General features: G+C 39.1%; 1 protein-coding gene across 6 annotated transcripts in view; it reads right to left on the bottom strand.

The window, feature by feature from the left end:
* LIPC (lipase C, hepatic type) overlaps window positions 1–17974 on the bottom strand; it is a 71536-nt gene extending 53562 nt beyond the window's left edge. For 2 of the 6 annotated variants that reach the window (XM_082061462.1, XM_082061463.1), the window contains exons 1-2: window positions 17833–17974; window positions 16882–16924 (exon numbers count right to left, since the gene is read on the bottom strand). In XM_082061462.1, the coding sequence (XP_081917588.1) occupies window positions 16882–16924; window positions 17833–17959 (170 nt within the window). In that variant the 5' untranslated portion in view covers window positions 17960–17974. Of the gene's footprint in view, window positions 1–6233; window positions 6313–16881; window positions 16925–17832 lie in introns of those variants that run through there. The other 4 variants (XM_082061464.1, XM_082061465.1, XM_082061467.1 and 1 more) reach the window with 4 other exon arrangements.
* Window positions 17975–21085: the final 3111 nt, after the last annotated feature.

Here is a 21085-nt window from a genome sequence, read left to right as displayed (position 1 = left end):
ATCAGACTTTGGATTTACTTCTCACTAGAGAACCCATGTATGAAACCAGAATGGCATTGTGAGCATCTTATGAAGGATTGCTTGAAGTTGTAAGAGGAAAACTGGAAAAAGCAGTTGGAAAAGGAGGAGGAACCTGCCTTCCTCCCTGCTCTCTGCATCACTTCATTTGGCAATCCTGCATGAGTCATTGTGAATATTAATTTGTCTTTTCAGTGTTGACAGAATATCAGCAATAATGGTGAGAGAGCTAAGCTGTGTTGTGGGAATAATTGTACAGCATATGAACAAGAGATTCCACAGTGCATATCCAATATGACTTTATGTAGCACAAAATTGTATGCTGTGGCACATTAGTCCACAGAGTGCAGAAGCAATTGTGTTCTGGAGGAAGGAGCTGTTCTTGATGGCCTCTATAGCACTGCCATGCAATATGTTTTTGGAGTGTGTGTTCTGTTGGGTTTTTTGTTGTTTTTTGGTTGGTTGGTTGGTTTTTTTGTGGTGGTTTTTGTTTGTTTTTTTGTTTTTCTCTAGGTCCCTTCTCCATTTGATTCGCATAAGTAATTCCAATTACCTTTGTTATCTACTCATAAAGAAAAGAATGGCTCTCCTGCAATGTAATGAATGTTAGAGGTAGAAGACTCCTGATAAATAATTTTCCTGTTAATCCAAGTGTTGAAATCATAACCTTTGCCATCTTCGGTATGTTTATCTGTTCACTTGGTGAAATCACCTACTTTGCTTGAGCTGCTCTCAGCTCAGTTAATTGTTATGCCCGTATAGCATGTATAATATAATATTAATATATAACCTAAATTGTTTTAGGAATTAGTTCCTTATATAAAAAAGTATAATAAGGAGTCTTTGGTACGTTATGAGAACAGAAAAAATGGAGACCGGTATTTGTCAGAAGGAACTGTGTAGTAGCTACTCAGCGTTACCTGCTACATGTTGCATCACACACTGAAATGTCTTTTTTCAGCCACATTTGAATCTATATGAGGTGCAGTGAGTGGGAGCTGCAATATTCTGGGTGAAAAACATCGCAGCAAAAATATGATCCTCTGGAAAAAGGGTCCTCATATTAGTCCACTGGTCAATCATAGGGACTTCTGTCTGAATTAAACTGGGTACTTTTGAGACACTAATAGCTGTCTGCTGGTCTGCCTGGGCAACATGAACTGTTAGACTGCTCTGCTACAGTTCTGCACCACTGGCAAGGATGAAATTTCCAACAGCTGAATACAACACAGGTTCTAGAAAATCAAGGAGCAGAAATCTCAGGGACTTTTAAAAAGCTGGGAGATTGATGTAGGACAATGACACCTGGAAGCTACACCGTGTCCTGATGTGGCTTTCAAGAGTGAGTGGAAGGTTTATTCTTTAGAATTGGGTATTGTGCTCTAGGTAAGGCAAGTGGATAGTTTGGTATTTGCAAAAACCTTGATTCTTAAAAAGAATATCTAAGCTCTAATCTCTTTTTCCATAACACCTAGCATTGTCACGTTACTTCATTTTCTGCACTGAAATTGCTCATATCTACTGTAGTGATCTAGACTTTTTAATTTTAAATATTAAATTTAAAAATAGATAATCCAAATTGCTCTCCCGTGGAACAGATAGAATACATACTTTTATTTCATAGAGGCTGGTGCTTTGCCTACTTTACATGAAATAGAACCTTTTCTTAAACACACAGCATCCAACCCCAAATTTCTGGTTTATGTCACTGTGTTTATATCTAGTTCACATATACTGTAAGAGGGCTTGATAATCTCTCTTCTGCTAGAGATGCTGCTTGTACAACATATACCCAGGAGGTATACTCTTAATCAGAATCCCCATCTGCTTCTTTGCTAACATTCCAATTATAGTTAGACCTCTTGCACGTATTCACATCTATAATAAAATTGATGGTTTCACTATTGAGAAGCAGCATGTGACTAATGGTGCATTGTACCAGACACACTTTTGCTTAAAGTATCATTCTAATCAAAGTTAAATAAAGGAACACAGCAGAAATTTGTCAGGCATACAGTCCTGTTTTTTTCCCGATTTCACACTGTTCATCAAGATGGTTTTCAATCACCTGAAGACCAATAACAGTATAGTACAAGATGTTCTTTCAGGTTTAGAAGAGATTTTATGGGCCAGAACTTCAGCTGGCATAAATTGCCTTCTGTGCAGCTATAGCGATTTTTACCAGCTGAGGATCCACCCTGTGTTCCTATAATTACCCACTGGCATCTGAAAAAAGATTAATGTGATGGTTATGCTAATACATCTGAGGTTATAGAGCAAGAAAGCTTTTATATGGTTGAATTTTTAATGCAATTTTAAAATCCAGAATTTATTCTGCCTGTTTCAATTTTCCTAGGATTTTAAAAAATCAAATAACTCTGAAGAGACATTTTTAGATTGACTTTTGTGTGTGGATTCATGGCCTATGTCAAGCATACAGCAGCTGCACATGAGTCTGAAACTTCCTTTACAGCAACAGCTACAGAGCCATCAGACTTTTCGGTGTTAAATTCACAATCAAATAATTGATCAGCAGACTTTGTTTTCTGATATGAAAGAAAACCACTTATTTGCATCAGCATAGTCTTGCGAAATACACGTTTCTTCTGAAAGATGTATTTCATACTCAGTAGTCTTCTTCCAAACCGCTTTTTGCGGCTGCCTTGCTTGATCACCTCCCTTGGATCAAACAGAAGCACATCTGAAAGAGATGAGTCCATGAGAAAACCAACACGACTCTCTCCCTTCCCTTTCTCACTGCTCTGCTTAGGAGGAAGACTTGTTAACAACAAATAGAAAGCAGACTTGTTTCAGAAATTGATTTATGTTTCTAATGAATAAAGAAGACAAGAAGAACAAGACAACTAGGGCTTATTGTAGGCAACATATTTGAACAGGATACAGTTGAAAGCACTTAAAACAAAAGGCAGAGAACCATGCCAGAGTAAAGGAACGTGGAAGACATTAAACATTCAGGTGCTGATTGATGATGACTCTAAGGAGTTAACACGCTCACAAGAGCAAAAACTGCATCTCTGTGGAGCTGCTGTCACTGAAATTGTGTCTTTATGAAAAGGGAAGAACCAACAGACAAGAAAGATGAAAGAAGAATATGATTAAAATACATAAAGTAGATACAAACATATAGATCTGAACAAAGAAGCCAAAATTTGTTTGCCAATTAGGAAACACAATGAGAAACACAAACCTGATATCTGAACAGACAAAAGCCTTCGCAGCATAGACAGACTAATCAGTAGCAAAAAACATTTTTCCAGGCAATAATTTCTTCGGTTCCTGCTGACCACCTGATTTTCAACACCCATGTCTGAAACAACTGGTTCTGGCCACCAGAGTCAGAAAGCACTTTCAGGGCAATATTAAGGGTCTAGGTAAAGTCAAACAAACCAAGCCAAACAACAAAAAAACCCCACCAAAACAAAAAACAAACAAACACCCCTCCCCCTACTCACACACACACTCACAAAAAAACCCCAAACCTACAGACCCTGACAGAGGCAGGGGGAACCTTTCTTTGAATCATCCTTTGTTCCTTTCTCACCTCCCCTCACCCTGGTGTCTCCTTGCTCAGACTCAGCAGCCAGCACGTTTTGGCTTTCTGCATTGCAATACTGGAGTCCTTATTAGCGAGTGTAAAGAATGAGAGGATGAGGAAGTATGGTGGGGATGTAACAGTTTGAGGTGGTTAATTTTCAGCCGCAGATGTCTTGTTTACTTCGGGACCTGAAACAGCTCTTGCTAGTCTTAGTAGATCTTAGCTACTGGATTGGGTAGACCCTTAGAGCTGATGTATTGTGGCAGTTCCTACATTTCTATAAGATTAGAGGAGATTATAGGATAGACAATTGGCTTACTTGAGGGATGAAGAAGCCTTAACTACTTTGAGCATCAGTTAGGATAAACATACGTTTAAAATCTTCTCCAAACTTTCTGAAAATCTGGTCTGAAATACTGCCTGAAAGTATTTTCAGGAGCTTTGCCTTCCAAAAATGTATGGAGCTAGGCAGAACAAAGGAGCAGTAAAACAATATTGCAAGTATTTAACCTTTTTGAACCTTAACATTTCAATCTATGTTTGTATTCTGTTTGGCATATGGATTTGAATCAGTTTGACCAATCTTAATTGATTTGTGACAAGCAATGTGATCTTTTTAATGGGATTTATATTGGCAGATTTTGTAATCAGCTGCCTGCTTTTTTTCCTTGGCAATTCTGCAGGTGTACCAAAGGCATTTGAAAGTTCAGTGTGGCTTCTCAGTCTGCTTACTGCTGCTGCGATGGGAGCTGTGATTTTATCAGGGTTATGCTGGTTGCAAGCTTTTCTGGAAAATGCACAAGTTTATGCGTATTTCCTATGCTAGGATGAACATATCTAAAACTTTCTGGTTTATTTCTAAAGGTAAGGCTATAAGACTACCGTGTAACTACTTTTTATCCCAAGTGACCAGTAGTGTTCTGCAAATTGACACCATTAAAGAATATGACTGTCAGATTGTAGCTTGTAATAAGTAGTGTAGGTGATGTTTTATGCCCCTGAGGGAATGCGTAGGAAAAGCTTTTGCCAGATGTAAGCTATGGATCATTTGTCATTCTCTGACACTGAAGAATCTCAGACTCAGCACCAGACTTATTTGAAATTGAAAACTATATACGCTCCAGCCTCTTAAAATACAAGTTGATCTCTTAAAATGAAAAAAAAAACGTGCTTCTGGGTAGGAACGGGTAACTACGTTTTTGCATGACTGGCTGAGTAATACATGTACTTAATACACAATAGTGGGTAAAATGGCACAAATTAAGCTGGAGGAAGATGCTCTGGCAGTACCTCCCCACATGTGCCCTGTCAGGATACTCCCAGTTCAATCCACAAGAAAACAGCTCAAAAGGCAGAGCAGTCCTTGGACAAAGACTTTGGCAGAACCCTTCAGACAGTGGAAAATGCTTTGAGCTGGTTTCTAGTGAATCTGGGCAGTCAGGTTGCCTTCTGCATTCCCTTGATGCGGGGTGGGGGAATACTGTTGTTCCCTTCAGTCCCACAGCAGTTTTGTCTATTATTGAAACCAGATTTCATCTAACAAAAAGAAAGGACAACCTACAGAAAATGTGTGCCTCGTTCTTATTGGAAGGGCAGTAGAAGGTAGGGAGGGGTCATTTGCAGAGGTATGGTAGATATTTTACTGAGTTCATTTGAGAAATGAGTTTCCTAGAGACAGCTATTGCTCTTTGAATATTTCTCCCTGTATGTTGTACTATACAAAATTCAGTGCTGAATGATCCAGTGTTTATTTCAGTGACAATTGTATATTGGAAATCGTCTTGCTCAGGAGATAATTCAAGCAATGGGGAAGTTTAGCTATGCTGCTACAGAACAGTAAAAGAATCATTGACTTTGTTCACATAAATAGAAATGACCGTAGCCTACTAGAAGGAATTGAAATACTTATTTCTCTGTTAGTTCTGGAACTGAAAATCTTTGATTTCTGGATTAACCATAGAATAATGGATTAAGAATATTGGCATTCCAAAGTCCACAGTTGTTGAAACAATTGACAGGAACATTTCAGTATTAGATTTTAAGGGACTGTGACCATGAATTCAAACAATTTCTTGGTAGCGTCCAGTAAACACTGATGTTCCACAATTTAAATGAGAAATGGGAAGAGCTATTAAACACTGAATTTAACACAGATGTTTCCTGTTATAACAGATCAGTAAAATTTCAGTATTCAGTGGGCCTTTAACACCCACCCTCCATCTGTGGTATTCAATTTTAGCTTTGTGGAATAGGCCAAAAGAGCAGGCATACAATTAAAAAGAAACCCCACCAGGATGTTTTCTCTAGCTTCACTTTATTTTTTTCTAAATGTGTTCCTTCATTTCTATGTGGAAACATTTTATGGAGGGCAACATAGATAATACAAAGATATTTCTCCATCTGGGAGTCACACATTGCAGCCAAGTGCACTGCAAAAAAGCCCTTGAGCATATGCTACGTATGTAAGTGCTAATTGAGAAAGGCTGATATGTCAGTTGCGTAATCATATTATTCTTCGCCAAATGACCAGTTTGTGCTTGTAGCTTTTATGAAGCTCTGTTCAACACAGCACTTGAGAAGTGCCTTTGCTCTGGGGAGGAAGCTGAGCAAAAGGCTGAAGCCAGTGGCGCAAGGTGCAGTAAGTTTCTGCTATCAGTACCTTTCTTGTGAACAGCAAAGGGAAAGAGGAAGTTGACCTGTTCTCCAGAAGCGTGGTTTAGAGATTCAGCCCAGCTACAGCAGGTCAGCAAGGATTGGTGCTATGCATTAAAAAAACAACAACAAGAACAATAACCTATTAATGACCAAAGCTAATAGCATGACAATAAGTATTGTAGTTTCCAGCTGTTTTGTCTTTGCTTTTGTTCTGTCTCCAATACGTCGTGCTGCTGAGAACAAATTTTATTTCTTTCTGCATCTTTATCTATTGGCAATTCTCTCCCTTATTGTTTACTTCCTGCCCAACACTGGCGACCTGTGGTTCAAGCTCACCTGCCTATGAGGTTTGCAAGCAATCTACATATGTTTCCCACTGACGGTAGTATTGTTTACTGTTAAAAGGAGTTCATTTAGGAACGTAGTGTACTGTGTCCTGTGCAGCATCAGGCAAAACTGGTTTAAAAAAATACCCCCAAAGCAGATGTGTTTAATGCCACCATTAATATTGTTTACAGGTTGGAAAATCAAAAAGTGATGAAAAGTAGCCTTCTTGTTTCTCGAGCTGTTTTGTTCTGAATAGTTTTGTTGTCTTTTGCGAAATCTCTTTAAACAATTCCACAATATCTAGCTTAAAAACAGAAGCAGGAACATTGTATCTAGTGCTTAAAATATTACATTTGGGATGAGGTGTGTGGATCTGGCTTCTTTCTGTGTACCTAATTCCTGTTACCTCATTGGTTATTCACTCAACTTGCCAATGGCTCGGATGTCCCATTTGCTAAAGGGAGTCTAATAGTACTTATGTTTCTGGAGTATAGTGAGGCTGAACGAATCCTCTGTAACTGACATTGTATTTTCTGAAGGAAAGGTGCTATATAAGTCAAAGTAATAATTTTGTATCTAATTGAATACTTCAATCTAGCAGATGGGAGCAAAGCTTAAAAAAATGTTGAACATTTTTTTCCCTTGCATATTTCTGCTATTTTTATATCTCAGAACTCACTTGGAAATGAATGCCTGTTAAACGAACATAAATGTTAACAGAATACATTTTCCCACACACAGCTATATGTGCCTACATCAAAAACTTTAATTTCAGATTTATTGTTTTTTAGACCACACACATTAGCAGGGCAGACTGCAAACGCAGGGAGGCAAACAGCGATTCCATGTGCTGTTTGGCTGGAGCTCAGCTTTGCTCCTTCACAGTGGGGCATTGCATCCTCCCATCGCCTCCCCACATCCATGGAGATTCTGCACGTTCAGCAGGGCAGATGTATTCTCTTTCTAATGAAAATAATAGCTCTCAAACGTTCTTGCCTGTCTTTTACAATCTTGTGGGCTGATCAACTTTCTGCAGGTTTTGAGAAAATATTGGTTGCTGTCAGGGAAAGGTGAGGTGTGCCATGGCTCCATTTACAGCAAAACAATGACACCCACCACAGAGGGCTGTGGCCTCGTCATCTGCTGCAGTAGATAACTAAAGGCTTTTTTTGCTGTTATAGCCAACAGTAAGCTCAGACTTCTTTGCACACAGGCTCCCTGCTTCTGCTCTGGTTCCTGCATTGGCATGAGTTTGTACCTCTGCCTTGCCCTTGATTGCACTTTCAATCTGTGCTTCTTTTTCTAGGGCTTCTGAGTGGGGATCTTGATAGTTGTCTTTCCCAAAACCTTGAAAGATGACAAGTTATTTGTTGAACAGATTGGTGTCAGTCTAAAATGCATTTACTGTGGAGATGAAGAGCCCTGTTGCAGAGGGCTTATCCATAGGATGCAAACCTTTCTAAGCCCACACTTGCTGTGGCACTATGGACCTGTACCTCCATGTCTGTGGGTTTCTTCACTCTGCACTGTGGCATGAAACCCAAAGCAGCCACCGCTGGCCTGCAGTGCCCTCCCACCAGCCCTTGGAAGAGCAGGTAACCAGGCAGCTAGCTATTCCTCCTGAGATTTTATGAGCTTAGCTCAAGCAGGGCTCAGTGCCCTTCTATGTATTCCTTTCTCTTCTGCATTCTAATTATAACTTTAAAATTATTACTATTTTTTAATTTATTTCCAAATTCCATTTGGCATCTTGTATCAAAATTTCCTGCAGAGAAATAATTCTTGTCACAACCTTTCTTGTCACATTCCCTCACAGATGGTCCAATCTGCTCTGCAGTTCATGCCTGACAGCTAGTTAATCTGGCAGTGCAGGAACACACATTTGAAATGCGAGTTCTGGATCAGCTTCATGTAAACACCTCAGCTATGTTCTATACCCCCAAACTGTATGTATGCAATGGCACACAAACCAGATGTAAAGAGAATGATCCTGCTACTAGTGCTTACCTGTACCTTGGGAGAGAGATCCATATTTGGTACATATTCAAAGACACATGAGAAGTATTTATCTTTTCGAACTAAGGTACCTGGCAAGTTTGGCCATGGTAGCACAAATTAATTAAGACAGACATATGCCATTCCTTTCTAACCACAGTGGATATGGAAAATATATCAATCCATGTTTTGATTTATTTTATTACTTCATCTGCCACAGCCATAGCCCTGACCAGGGCTACACAGCTTATGCTACTGCACATCACAGCAGATTGTGGCAATTAAGATGCTCCGTGAGGTGAATCCATGCACCTCTATTTCTGTGTAGACCATCACTCACTAAAGTGTTCCCCTCCAATGAGCAAAGGAAATGAAATCTTCTCTGTTGATTTGAAGTAAAAGGCCCTACAGAATTACCTGTGCCAGTTCAGGTGTGCCTTTGCAGTCTAACCACACCACCTGGCTCCAGGGAGATGTTCTCCAAAGAAGTCAGGTGTCTGAAGAGAGACAACCTGACTACAGAGTGTGTGGGTCTCCAGCTACTTCTCACCACCTTCCATCTCAGGATGAAAACAGTGAGCAGCATAGAAGGGCTGCGGTACCAAGCATTTGCAGAGTACTCCTCTGCGTTTGTGGCATATTCCACTGCAAATGCTAACCTCAGGTAAGAGGCGTTGGGGACTGGAGGGAAATAGAGTTCAGTCGCATTTGTTTAGTGCTGTGAAATTTTTGGCAATGTTGTTTCTCATTGTTTAATCCAGGAAGCCAGCTTGGGCTGAAACCTGCAGGGTTGGCCATTTTACAAATCAGTCTTACACATCCTGAGCTCATCTTTCATGGTGCCACTTTAAAGACAGAGTTTAGAAGCTTGCCTTAGAGCTCAAAACATTTTTGGACAAAAGTAGTATTTTCGTATGTTTGTGTAGTGTCTAGCATGGGGGATGAGACCTTCTAGGAATCACCTATATGTGAGCAATGATTAACTGACAATAGCAATTTCCGTATTGTTTTGCATGAAACAGGTTGCATAAACCATGAGGATTTTTTTTTCTTTTTTTTTTTTTTCTTCTGTCAAACAGTTCTTGGTTTCTTCTTTCTTTCTCTTCTTCTCTCTTCACATTTTTACTTCTTGGACACATTGAAGAATTTGGTCCCCGTCCTCATTAAAAATGTGAAGGATAGTGTTTATCAGTGATAAGGTATATTGTAGAAGATAATTCTCTAAAATCCAGATGTAACTAGAAATGTTTATTTTGTTGTAGTACACTAACACCTTGCTTTCAAACTTGCACCAGTGGCTTAGGGTGATTTCCTAAAATGTTATAAAAGGTGACTGAGAAAAACAAGCCCTTTCATGGTAGGTCGGAATTTGCTATTCATGGACTTTCACCTCCTCTAGAAAACAAGAAAGGGAGGTGGAACTCAGAAGTTATTGCACTAAACACTTTCAAAAGTTTGGCAAAGCATTGGATAAATGCTTTACACTGTATATTTGTTAGATCAAATTCTGTACTCTCTCTGGTTAAACCATCTTACTCTAAGGTACTATTTCTAAAACATCACTGAGTTACACGTACATGCTTCTTGTAATCAACTGTGGGACTGTTGGAGGGGTGTTGTGTTACTGGTACATTACACAAATGCATAATTCATTACAATTACAGTCATTTCATTTTGATACAGAAGGTCTAATAAAGATGCACTTTTACTCAGTACCACAAGTCTTATTTCTGAAACATATTTAAAACACAGTTTGTAACTAAAAAGTTGAGATGTTTGCTTGGGTTCTTTTGTTGTTGCTGGGTTTGTTTGTTTTCTTTATAGAACTGCAGGACTGTTCTAATCCTCTTATTTATTTTTAGAAAAAGAGGTTATTGTGTTTCTGACAACCACATGCCATATTGATTTTTTTTAATTGTGTCTTCCATTCTGTTTGTTACAGATTAGTGAAATTACCATGTGAAATTGTACAAAAGTTATTACTCTTCAAATATGTGGTTTTGTTATTGCAAAAGGGAAAACTGAATTCCATTTGCTCTGAAATGACAGTCTCTAAATGGCAGCAAACAAATTCCTCAAAATGCTACCTCTATTTTTGCCTGTCCATTCCGTATGGTATTTGTCAAGAGACAAGTTAACAAGAAAATTCAAATGAGTCATTTACTCAAACTTTAAGGCTGAGTATTGAGCAGAACATTTAATGTCAAATTTTCCCACTCCTTTTTCTGCAGAAGAAATTCAAATCAAGAGATCAGGATGCCATTATGCTTTTATAGATCATATATAAATGTAAATTTTGAGATGGGTGCATAATTTTTCTGTAATGCTTCTTAGTGAAAAAAAGAAAAGTTTGCATAAAAGCTATTGGAAGTGTCCTTAGGGATCCCAGTGAGGTGATGATAATTTTTGTTATGAATTAGTATTAGAAAATTTCACGGTAGCAAAAACCCTGAACGTTTAAAGAAATACTATAAGAACTGTTCTCAAATATTTGAACTGTCATAACCCCAGGTCTACCTTTCAAAGGTACTGAATATTCTTGATTTTAATAGACTTCTGATTCCTTCCCTCTGAAAATAATCAGTTTCAAAATAAGTGAGGGTTTGGCAATAGGGTAATTACAAGAAGAATCACACTTTAAGAGGGGGTTTAAGGTAATGCATAAACATATATCTTTACATATAGTTTTGTTTTTCCATTTAGACTTAGGCAGAGTTGGTCTACCGCAAAGAACTGGTGTAGCTTCCATATTCTGTTTGGTTTACCTGTAGGTTTTCGATATCCTTTTTGCCTGTTTCAGGGCTTGGTTTCCTGCATTGTAATGCTTGTTCCCTTTGAGAGGAACAAAATACATAATGAAATTAAGGTCTTGTTTGGAATTCCAGGATACGTGTATCACGTTTTAGATTTCACAGCAAAGGCTATCCAGGCTGGATCACTGCAGATGACTACAGCTGTAGTCCTTAGAGAACCATCAGTACCAATATGGAGCATATAGTGTGCAGCCAGGCTTCGTTAGGAATTTTGTCAGCCTAGGGCAGGTTTGGACATATGGTATTCTGTTTGTATTTGCTTACATTTTGATCCATGTATCCTGTATTTTACTGATACACTGTCAGGGAAGCTATTAGTCTGGATTAAATGGTGATGATTTCATTTTGTAAAACGAAACAAAAGGCTTTTGGGAGAAGATGAAACCATTACTTAGAAGAAAAAATTACCTGAAGTTCTTATAAAAAGTGAATACAACAGAATATGAAAACAAATAATTTAGATAATAATTTGAAAAATAAATATTTAGACGATATTTCCTTGTTCTTTCAGTGCATGTGATTTCCTAAGTCAAAGCTGTGTAAGCAATTTTATATTGAACACTTGGCTTCATAGTGATAGCTGCTAGTAATGAATTTCATGGCCCAGTTACTACTGATGTGATCATGGCTGACGTTGTGTAATGCTGGCAGTTTCCTAACATGCCAAATAAGGAAAATTCAAGTGTTAAATGTCCATTCATATAATTATTTCTGAAAGAAAGTGCCTCCCTACAAGTTGCTTAGTTTCACTGGTGCTTATGAATAGGAGTGGTGCTCTTCTGTTAGGGAAACTGGTTGTGGATTTTGCCCAGGCAAACCAGGTGCATTAAGACTAGTGCATACAGAGAAGCAAAGCCCTTGAAAATCTGACTTTTAAAGAATTGACTTTGTATCACAAAGAATTAAGCCAATGTGTGGCTGGAGAATTGTGCTGGAATACTGCCCAGCCGGGTGCAGCGATGCTGATGCTTCGGTGCTCTCTGCTCCGGGGCTGGTGGTGCCTCTGGCGCAGGTCCTGGGGATGCAGCTGACCCCTGGCTTTCCAAGTTGGTCAGGACTGTGGAGCTCCAGTCACCTCCTGCCCAAGCAATAGTGAAATACCATGCAGTCCTTTTCTGGAACAGACTGATTCCTGAGGAGATTAACTTTCAGTCCCAGAAGAAAGTGAATAAAATTCCTTAAAAGTTTGGGCTGCCAAAGGAGGAGCTACTACAATATATATACGCACCATAAATACCTTAAAAGTGCATGAACTACAGTGGTTAGTATGATGTCTACTGGGAAACAGGTTTCATTTTTCCGTTTCTTTCAAGATTTATTGTACTGTTTTGAGTGACAGAAACTCAGATCTATAGAAAATTGAACATTTCGGAAGTGAGTGTGTTCTTTTCCCTGAGCAGGCAATCTGGTCACCTGAAGGAATACCAGTCCTTCTCCTTTGGTGATGACAAGTTGGGTGGACCTTTAAAAATACCCCTAAATGATATTTTTATTGCGCAAGTGTTAGGGAATTTTTATGGTGAGCTTTCTAGATTACTATGGTGTAACAGTTTTAAGTATAGGCAACATAAGCATCACATCTTTTAACTTCAGCTGCTAACTTTGAAACCAAAAAGGCATCCTACGACTACAGTTCTTGGGCTTTGTTCAATCAATCTTTGAAGAAACAGAATGTGGTTTTTGTATAAATCAGGAACAGACTTAAACACATGGGGCAATTTGCATGCTGAATTTGAAGTTAAGATTTGACATAACAAAGGATATTATGAGAAACTATGGTGAAGTTTAAAAAAAACAGTACAAAGCTGAAGTTTATTGCCAGTACTGTTCTTGCAGATCAAAGCTATGCTAATATGGTCTAGGGTTACTTTAATATTTTGTAGCTTCTCATTCCCTCAGTGCATGTTTTAAGCATGCATATCACTCACTTGCTTTTGTAATAAAATAACTTGAAAAAGCCTTCTGCTTTGTGTTGGCCTTCTGAGGTAAAAAGTTGCAGAGATGTTAAGTCTCACATTGCTTGCTCCAGCTTCATTATGTTTGAGGAAAGAAATATCTTGTAACATGCAGTACTTCCTCAATAACTGGATTGCTGTAAGGAAGGTGGTTTTTTTTTTACCTGGATAATGAAATTGTATCCTAATTATTTCCCTGGTGTTCTTGGTATTATATATATATATATACATATATAGGAGGTTGGCAACATGTTAACAACTACTGCACAGCATGATGGAAAGCTTTGAAAAGGAATTTTTTCTTTACAGGTAGATGAGTGGAATCTTTACAGTCTTCCTGAAAGATGTACTGTGCAGCTTTTTATTCTCTGTGCAGGAAGAGGTGTGTGTATATTCTAAATATAATTATGGGTCAGAGTGTAAATGTTAGGCTCTGTGAACACCATGACTAAAACCAGACCTATCAATTATGTCAGTGGGAGATTACTGCCAAGATCAAAAGTAGATTATAGGCCTGGCTAAGTCTGCACTCGTGCAGCTTTGCTGGTGCAGCAATCTCAATCTGCTAGCCTAGCAAAGAGTGTTACTGCTGTGGATGCAGCATATTCCAGATTGCCGTGAGTGAAAGATGCTCCCTAGGAAAAAAATATTGTCCATATAACTGTTTCTGCACTATGGGTTTTGCTTATGCAAATTGTCATGTGTCAGTTTTGTCTGTGTTCATGTCAAGAATATTTACCAGCTCTGATTCATGATCATAGGAGCAGGGCCTTCAGTAAATGGACTAACAGGGCTAAGCTGAGCCCTTGCCCCATGTCCTGGTGAAGGGGTTGAGCATCCATAAGATTCTCTATGCCATATGGGGCAGGGATAGAAACAATTACTCACCTGAGACAACCCCAAATAATCCTAGGGCATCCAAATCCCCAGTCAGCTTTTAAATTTAAGTTGCAAAGGACACTTTTCTTTCTGTTCTTTGTTTTGGTGAGTAGAAAAAGCAGAAGAAGAAACCTCCTAGCAGAAACCTAAACCTTAAAACCATTGGATGGAAATTTCTTGGTCTTCCTCATATGTGTAAGACAAAATTACTACTTTAAAAAAAAAAAAAGGCTTTTCACTGTACACACAACAATACAGTTACTCTGGTTTATTCATTTTTGCCATACTAGAGCATTGGATTTATAACTAAGGGATTGCAAGACATCGAATGTAGAAGGGTTGAAAGGTGATGGATGCAGAGTCTTTGGTAAACAAAGAAGTAGAAAGTATTGATCAAAAATGCTCTGGGGCAAACCAATTAGGGACCCACTGACAGCAAAATGACCTGCTCTTCCATTTTCCAAATGACATGTAGAACTTAGGTCCACATCATTTGTGGCCATTTTAAACACTTGAACATTTTTCCTGAAGTCTGAATGCTGTTAGTTTTGGTCTCCTGGCCAAACTTCAAACCAAATAATTATTCTGCTAACTCCTTTCCTAAATTACAGCAACAGCTTCATTGGGAACAAATGCATTCATAGTTTGCTGACCTAAACTGCTCTTATATTGCTATGGACTGTTAACTGTTGCTTCATTTCAACCCATGGCTGGCTGCATTTCCATGGTGGATTAAATGACCTCTGGACAAAGCATGTATATCTTTAGCTTGTTTGAAAGGCTTTGGGAAAAAAGGCACTGTATGTATAAGTGCTATCATAGAAATAATTTTAGACCCAGAGTGTACAGGTGTTGAAGTGTGTTCACTGGCTGGAGGAAGCTGCTGGCATTCAATGGTGCAGCTGGATGAAGGACAGAGACTGTTTGGGAACAGAGGGTGTGTGCTCATGGGTTTGGAAGCTGGAGGATGCTTATTATCATGAAAAAGGTATTTTCACTGAGAAGCATTGCAAAATTACAGAGTAAAAAGGAAAGCAAAGGGAAAGTGGTGATTTACTAGAAACAGGAGTCTCGGTGCTTTGTTGGGTACCTGTTCCTGTATAATGAGGCTAGCTAGTGGAATGCAGTTAGTTTGTTGTTGTTGTTTTTTGTTTGTTGTTTTTTTTTTTTCAGAAGTAAATGAGATTAAATTGTTGAGAAGTCGTCTGTATGAAATATACGCATGGTTTCTTAAGGTTCTATATTTTCTTCTAATTATGTTATAACTTCTTTTAAAAAGGTCCATACTCTGTTTGAAAGGTGAGGGAAAGCCTAAAACAGTGTAAGATATGAGCAAAAGGCTTTACAGGCATTATCCTCCTACTGTGCTGTCTAGCTACAGCATCATCCTTGGTTTCAAGTGCTCTGGTCATAGCAGAACCTGAACTACTTGCCTGGAGTGTTTTTAAGCTTAGATACTCAACTGCACAGCTGTTTCTAAATAAAAACCAACAGAATAGTCTAAACACAAACAGTGAAATAAATAAGTTATGTGAACCTGCTCTAATTGAGGGAGAGCAACCCAACAATAAAACAATTCACAGAATGGTTGCAGTGGCAGCAAGGAACAGATTTTAACCCAAAGGCCTTGGCTTTCATTAACCCTTGCCTCTGTGGTGTGAATAGAAGCTCTGTCTAATCTTTTTACCTAGCCTGAAAGCAGACTATGCTGTAGAGCTGGAGAATTTTCTTTCTGCAGATAACTTGAGTTTAGCGAGTACAAAGCAGAGCTGTGCTCCCATTCTCCTAAGTGCAAGCATCTTCTTTCTTCTTCACCAGTTAGCAGATTTATAGTAAGGAAAATCAGAAAATTATTTTCAGCACCAAAGCTATTACTAAAATATTTTTAAGTGCCTAGAAGTCAGATCAGTGCTTAGCAAAACTGAGAAGATACAACCTTCAACCGAGAGCTGGTGAGGTCTGACCCAGTAACGCAGTCCAGTGGCACAGCCAGGGCAGCTCCAGTGCAGCTCCCCGCCAGCCCCGAGCGAGCGGCTGCAGCCCGACTGCGCTCAGCGCTGCCACCCGTACGGTCACGGCCCAGCTGGGCCACTGCCTGCTGCAAATGTTTGTCAGCTGTTATACTCTGATGGTTTGAGCTCCCCAGTTTGTTTCTACGTCAGTAGAGGCTGCTGTCTCCAAACTACAGCTAATGGTTTGAGGATTAGTCTCTTGGCTGTGTGTTTGTAAAGCATAGCACAAACCTGTGGGGAAGTGCAGTATTCAGAGAACAACAGAAATATATATGGATTTTAAAGTATTACATGCTTTGGAATAAAGGTGCTATATTCAGGAGGTTATGGTGAACCTGGATATGACTATTCGGTATCTGTCAGTTGTTGGACGACTGGTACCAGACCTCTAAATCCCTACAATTTTTCTTTCTTAACATTGAAGCATTTATACCAGAAGTGTTCAGTCTACTGGTTGTTATCTGAAATTATTATCATGCTTCTATACATTGCTAGGATCCATTCTTAGTGCTGTTAGTATGTATTGGTGCTCTTTCTTTTTTATTTTCTCTCTTATGAAACTGTATTAGAAGTACAGTGTCCTTTACAAATAGGAAAGTATAGGTTCTTTTCAAAATGTCCAAGTTTGACATCAAGGGAAAGAACACAGAAAATCATATTGTGCACATTACCTGTCAAAGGGACTGCTGACCATTGTGGATGGTCTCCTAATTCCTACCAGACCAAAAAAAAAAGCATTTAGAGAAACAAAAAGCATCTTTGAACAGTCTGCTCTGAGTAAAATGGGTTCATTTTGCAACAGACTTTATTTGCTGTGATAATTTGATGAGCTTTATTTAATTGGCAGACACAACAATAATCAATCATATCACATTTCCCACAGGCTCTGAATCATGTTAGAGCCCTTTTACACTGTTACATGGTGACTAGTTTTCCTCTTTCAACATCTGTTTTAGTCAATCTTGTCAAGTATCCATTCATTGATATTTAAAATTACAAAACAGCTTTCAAATGGTGCCTGAGCAGCAATTACCTCTCTCTCACTTTGGATTTTTTACTTTGTATAACATGTACAGAACTTAGAAAAACCACACAGAAATCCATTAGTAAAAGAAAAAGGGAAACACAGTGAGTACATCATTAACAATTTCAGCAGAATTACAGATTCTCATTTGGATTTCAGCAGAATATAGACATCTAAATCACTTTGGAAAATAAGCATTTTTCTATCCAAACAGAAACAATCCACAGCCTTTTCCTCTCTTTCAATAATAGTCCAATTTGCTGATGTGAAATTATGTTGGAAAACCTACTACAGCCTATGTAAAATTTGCATGTCAGCAATTCTCATTCTGCTGTAGTAGCCAATGGAGACTCAACACGGCATTATTTGGGTGCCAAGATGATTCAGTTCTTTTTGACTTGAAGGACCAGCCCTTGATACTAAGAATAACAGTAGATTCCTAAACCTCTCACTGCTCATGAGCGACAAGGGATCTTAAGCTGATTTTAAACCTTCATTCTAACCTCTCTGTTAAAAGCAGCTTAGCAAAACAACTTCAGTCTGAACAGAATTTGGACAACAATGTACTTCTTATTACATATAAAAAACATGTGCTTACCCAGCTTTGCCTTACTTGATGATATATTCCGGTTTGGCACGGACTGTTTGATAAAATGAAAATTACAAAAAGATGCTAATGAAGATTCCCTCCTTAGAAAGAGTGGATAGATATCACAAGCAAACATTTCTCAATTTTATACCCTCTTCAAAAAAAGGCACAACTCTGTCACATGTTTGAATGGCTGGTTTTTCAAAATTGGCACATTCTTCAAAACATTGCTAAATAAAATCATTGTGTACCACATTCTTGTGCCAAAATACACAAAGTACACTATATAACTAAGTCACATATGCATTTAGGCATCCAGGATGGGGTCCCAGAACTGGCTTTTTTTAACTGTAAAATAATAAGCTTCTATTATGAGCTAAATGCTATTCTCTCTGTGAGACAACCATAACATTTAGCTACCCAAACTCAGCAGAACCGCTTCTTTCAAATTATTGCAAACTGACAGAGGGAGAAGAGAAAGACAGAGAAGATTTAGGCCCAGATTTGTCATTTCCTAAAAGAAACCAGTATTTTTCCTGTAATGAACAGTTGCTTTGAAGCTGGCTTTATGACTGAATGAAAGAATAAGGAACTGTGTATGAAGGAGATCAGATTTCCTGTTACAACCAAGGGTGAGTAAGCTGATGTACAGATAAAAATGTGCACAGTAGTCTTCTACATGCTGGATCTTGTACAGAAAAACAGGTCCATGCAATAAGATACAAATTTTGAAGGAAATAGAAATAAAAATGAAGCCGTGACATGGGATTTAATTGATCAGATACAGGGACAAATACAAATCTGCTGTTCAAGGAAAGGTTTCTATGTTATACAGAAGCAGTTAGTGGGCTTGTTATCTTACCATCAGTTGTGACTGAGAATATTGGAGGACTATTTTGCAGGATTTCATGAAGGAATAGCTTGAAAAGCGTGATTTCGTGAGGGTTAATCAACCTGGGTTTCAGGCAGAAGGGTTCTGCCTCAGCAATTTTCTTGCTTGCTTCAAGGGTACAGTGTCACGGCTGTGGCTGGCATGGTTGATACAAGGGGTGTAAAGCAGTGCATGTTGAAACGGAAGATGATGATTCTGTGCTTTGGTGAGAATTGCACAGCAGGAGAAAAAGCACGTAATGGATAAAAATCCATCTTTGAACAGGGTACTGAGTGTGATTATTAGGAAATGGTATGTTTCCTTAAGGATCTGAGAGATAGCTCTTTTATTTATCACTTCATCTAACTACGTGGGATGGTGATATCAATTTTAAAATAATCAGCTGCTTACAAAACCAAAACTGAAGGGAAAGAAATTGCAGAATAGTGCAGTTATGTCCTGGCAGACTTAGTTCTTTAAGATTATAGCAGAGCTAAATGATCAGCCAAGCACAATGCAGACAAACATATTAATACTCTCAAGTTTACATGAATACATACTGCATGTATGAAGAGCATGTCACTTTAGAAGTGAGCTAGAGGATTTTATGAGTTCTAGCTGCTTTCTTCTTGAAAAAAACCCACTCGAACAGCTGTCCAGGTGAGTTAGAGAAATGAATCCTTCAGAGGGTTTGAGGGGGAAAGGGGCTTAGCTGAAAGTTTCTGAAGAATCTATTTCCTAGCCTAGGGAAATAATATGAAAATGATGCTTGGCTAAGATGAGGACATTGCTCTTGTTTGCTATCCCAGGGGAATTTGCCTGTTGGTTTAGATGAGGGAATCGTGGGTGTTTAACCAGAAATCTGGGGACCTCGCTCCAGCACAAAATGTTCACCTCTCCGAGTTGCCGTCCTGGCATATCCCTTTCCATATCTCTTACAGTTTCCCTCCTGTTAGGAGCCAAATCACTGCATGTTTGCAGAGCAAAGTGCACTGAAGTGTCAATCTCTGAGGCACTTTAGTGAATAGAATATTCACAGCAGGTGAGAGGGAAATAAAATGTGAGGAGGGAGAGAAGATAGAGGAAAAAACCCAGGAGGATGAATGGAAGTGGTAAACTTTCATCTCTGGTTTGTGGGATAAATCCAGGTCACTGTAGACACAGCTTTACCCCTCCACATTTCATGGAGATGCAGGAAACTCAGGTTTATAGTTTCATTCATATCCTTGGATTTTACTCACCCCCTACACTGCCCTCGTGTGGTCTTAGTTCCAGCACAAAAAAATGTGCTAGAAGCACAAAAAATTACTCTTGGGCTTTTGAAGTAGCGTAAGTCAGCCACATTAGATTTTAGACCTGACTCAGTTGCTTAATTCAGGATATTTTAACCAATCCTGCTGTTCTGGGCTAAAATCTCACACTGAAAATTAGAATCTGTTTTTATTTGATTGAAACAGTGGTAATATGATTGTCAGCCCTGTGCTCTGAGAGAAGGCCTTACTGTGATCTAAATGCCGGTTTCTTGCCCTGTTTCAGCCTCTGGTTTATCTCCTGGTTGCTGTTGTGTGGCTTGTGTGAAATGACTTGGTGGTTCCAGTCCTGTGCATAGGAGATGGGTGGTTATGTGATGAAAATCAATATTTCCCAGCAAATGGCATGATTAGTGCAATCAGATCTCCGGAACAGGGGGGCGAAGGCTTTGGGGGTAGTGGGACTGTACCACCTTCTCTCAGACGTGACTCCTACACCTGAGTCATTAGTTAATTAAGTTAAAAATCCTCCTAACTGTAGAATGTGCTGAATATGTTTCACTGATCTGTGCAAGAGTTTTGCTCTTTAACAGTTGTGTCCTTTCACAGCTCTAAACTGTCTAGAAGTGTAAAGGAAATTCCATGAGACTGGCAGGAGGCAAGTGTTTGTTGTAGCATTGTCCCTCAGGCACTGGGGGGTGATTTTGCGCTTCCCCTCACCTCCAGCAATGCCTCAATAAGATGTGACTAGAGCCAGCTGGAGCCAAGCGGTTGTGGCTGTGGGTAGGGTCCCAGGCTATTTTCCTCTCTTAGAAAGGCAGGATTGCCTGGCTCACAAAGTCACCTCTTCTTCCTCCCCTGTGCTCTTTATTGCACCTGACTGCTGCTGAAATAAGGACGAGGCTTTCCAAGGATCGACGGCTTGTATTGCCTGTGGTAGAGGCAAATGTAACTCTAATAAAGCCAGTGGCAATGAACCAGCTTACGCTGAATTGTGGCCTATAAATATTTCTCCACCAGTGATTTGCTGGACAGTATTTTACTTTAACTGCTGCCTTAACTAATACTGAAATGCAGCGTGGAGAGGGCACTTGGCCAGAGCTCCGGGTTCTCTTCCTGGCTCAGCCACAGTCGTGCTCCA

Source organism: Streptopelia decaocto (genome assembly GCF_964273445.1).
Source record: "Streptopelia decaocto genome assembly, chromosome: 9".
Lineage (NCBI taxonomy): Eukaryota > Metazoa > Chordata > Aves > Columbiformes > Columbidae > Streptopelia > Streptopelia decaocto.
This window is presented reverse-complemented; position numbering and strand designations above follow the sequence as displayed.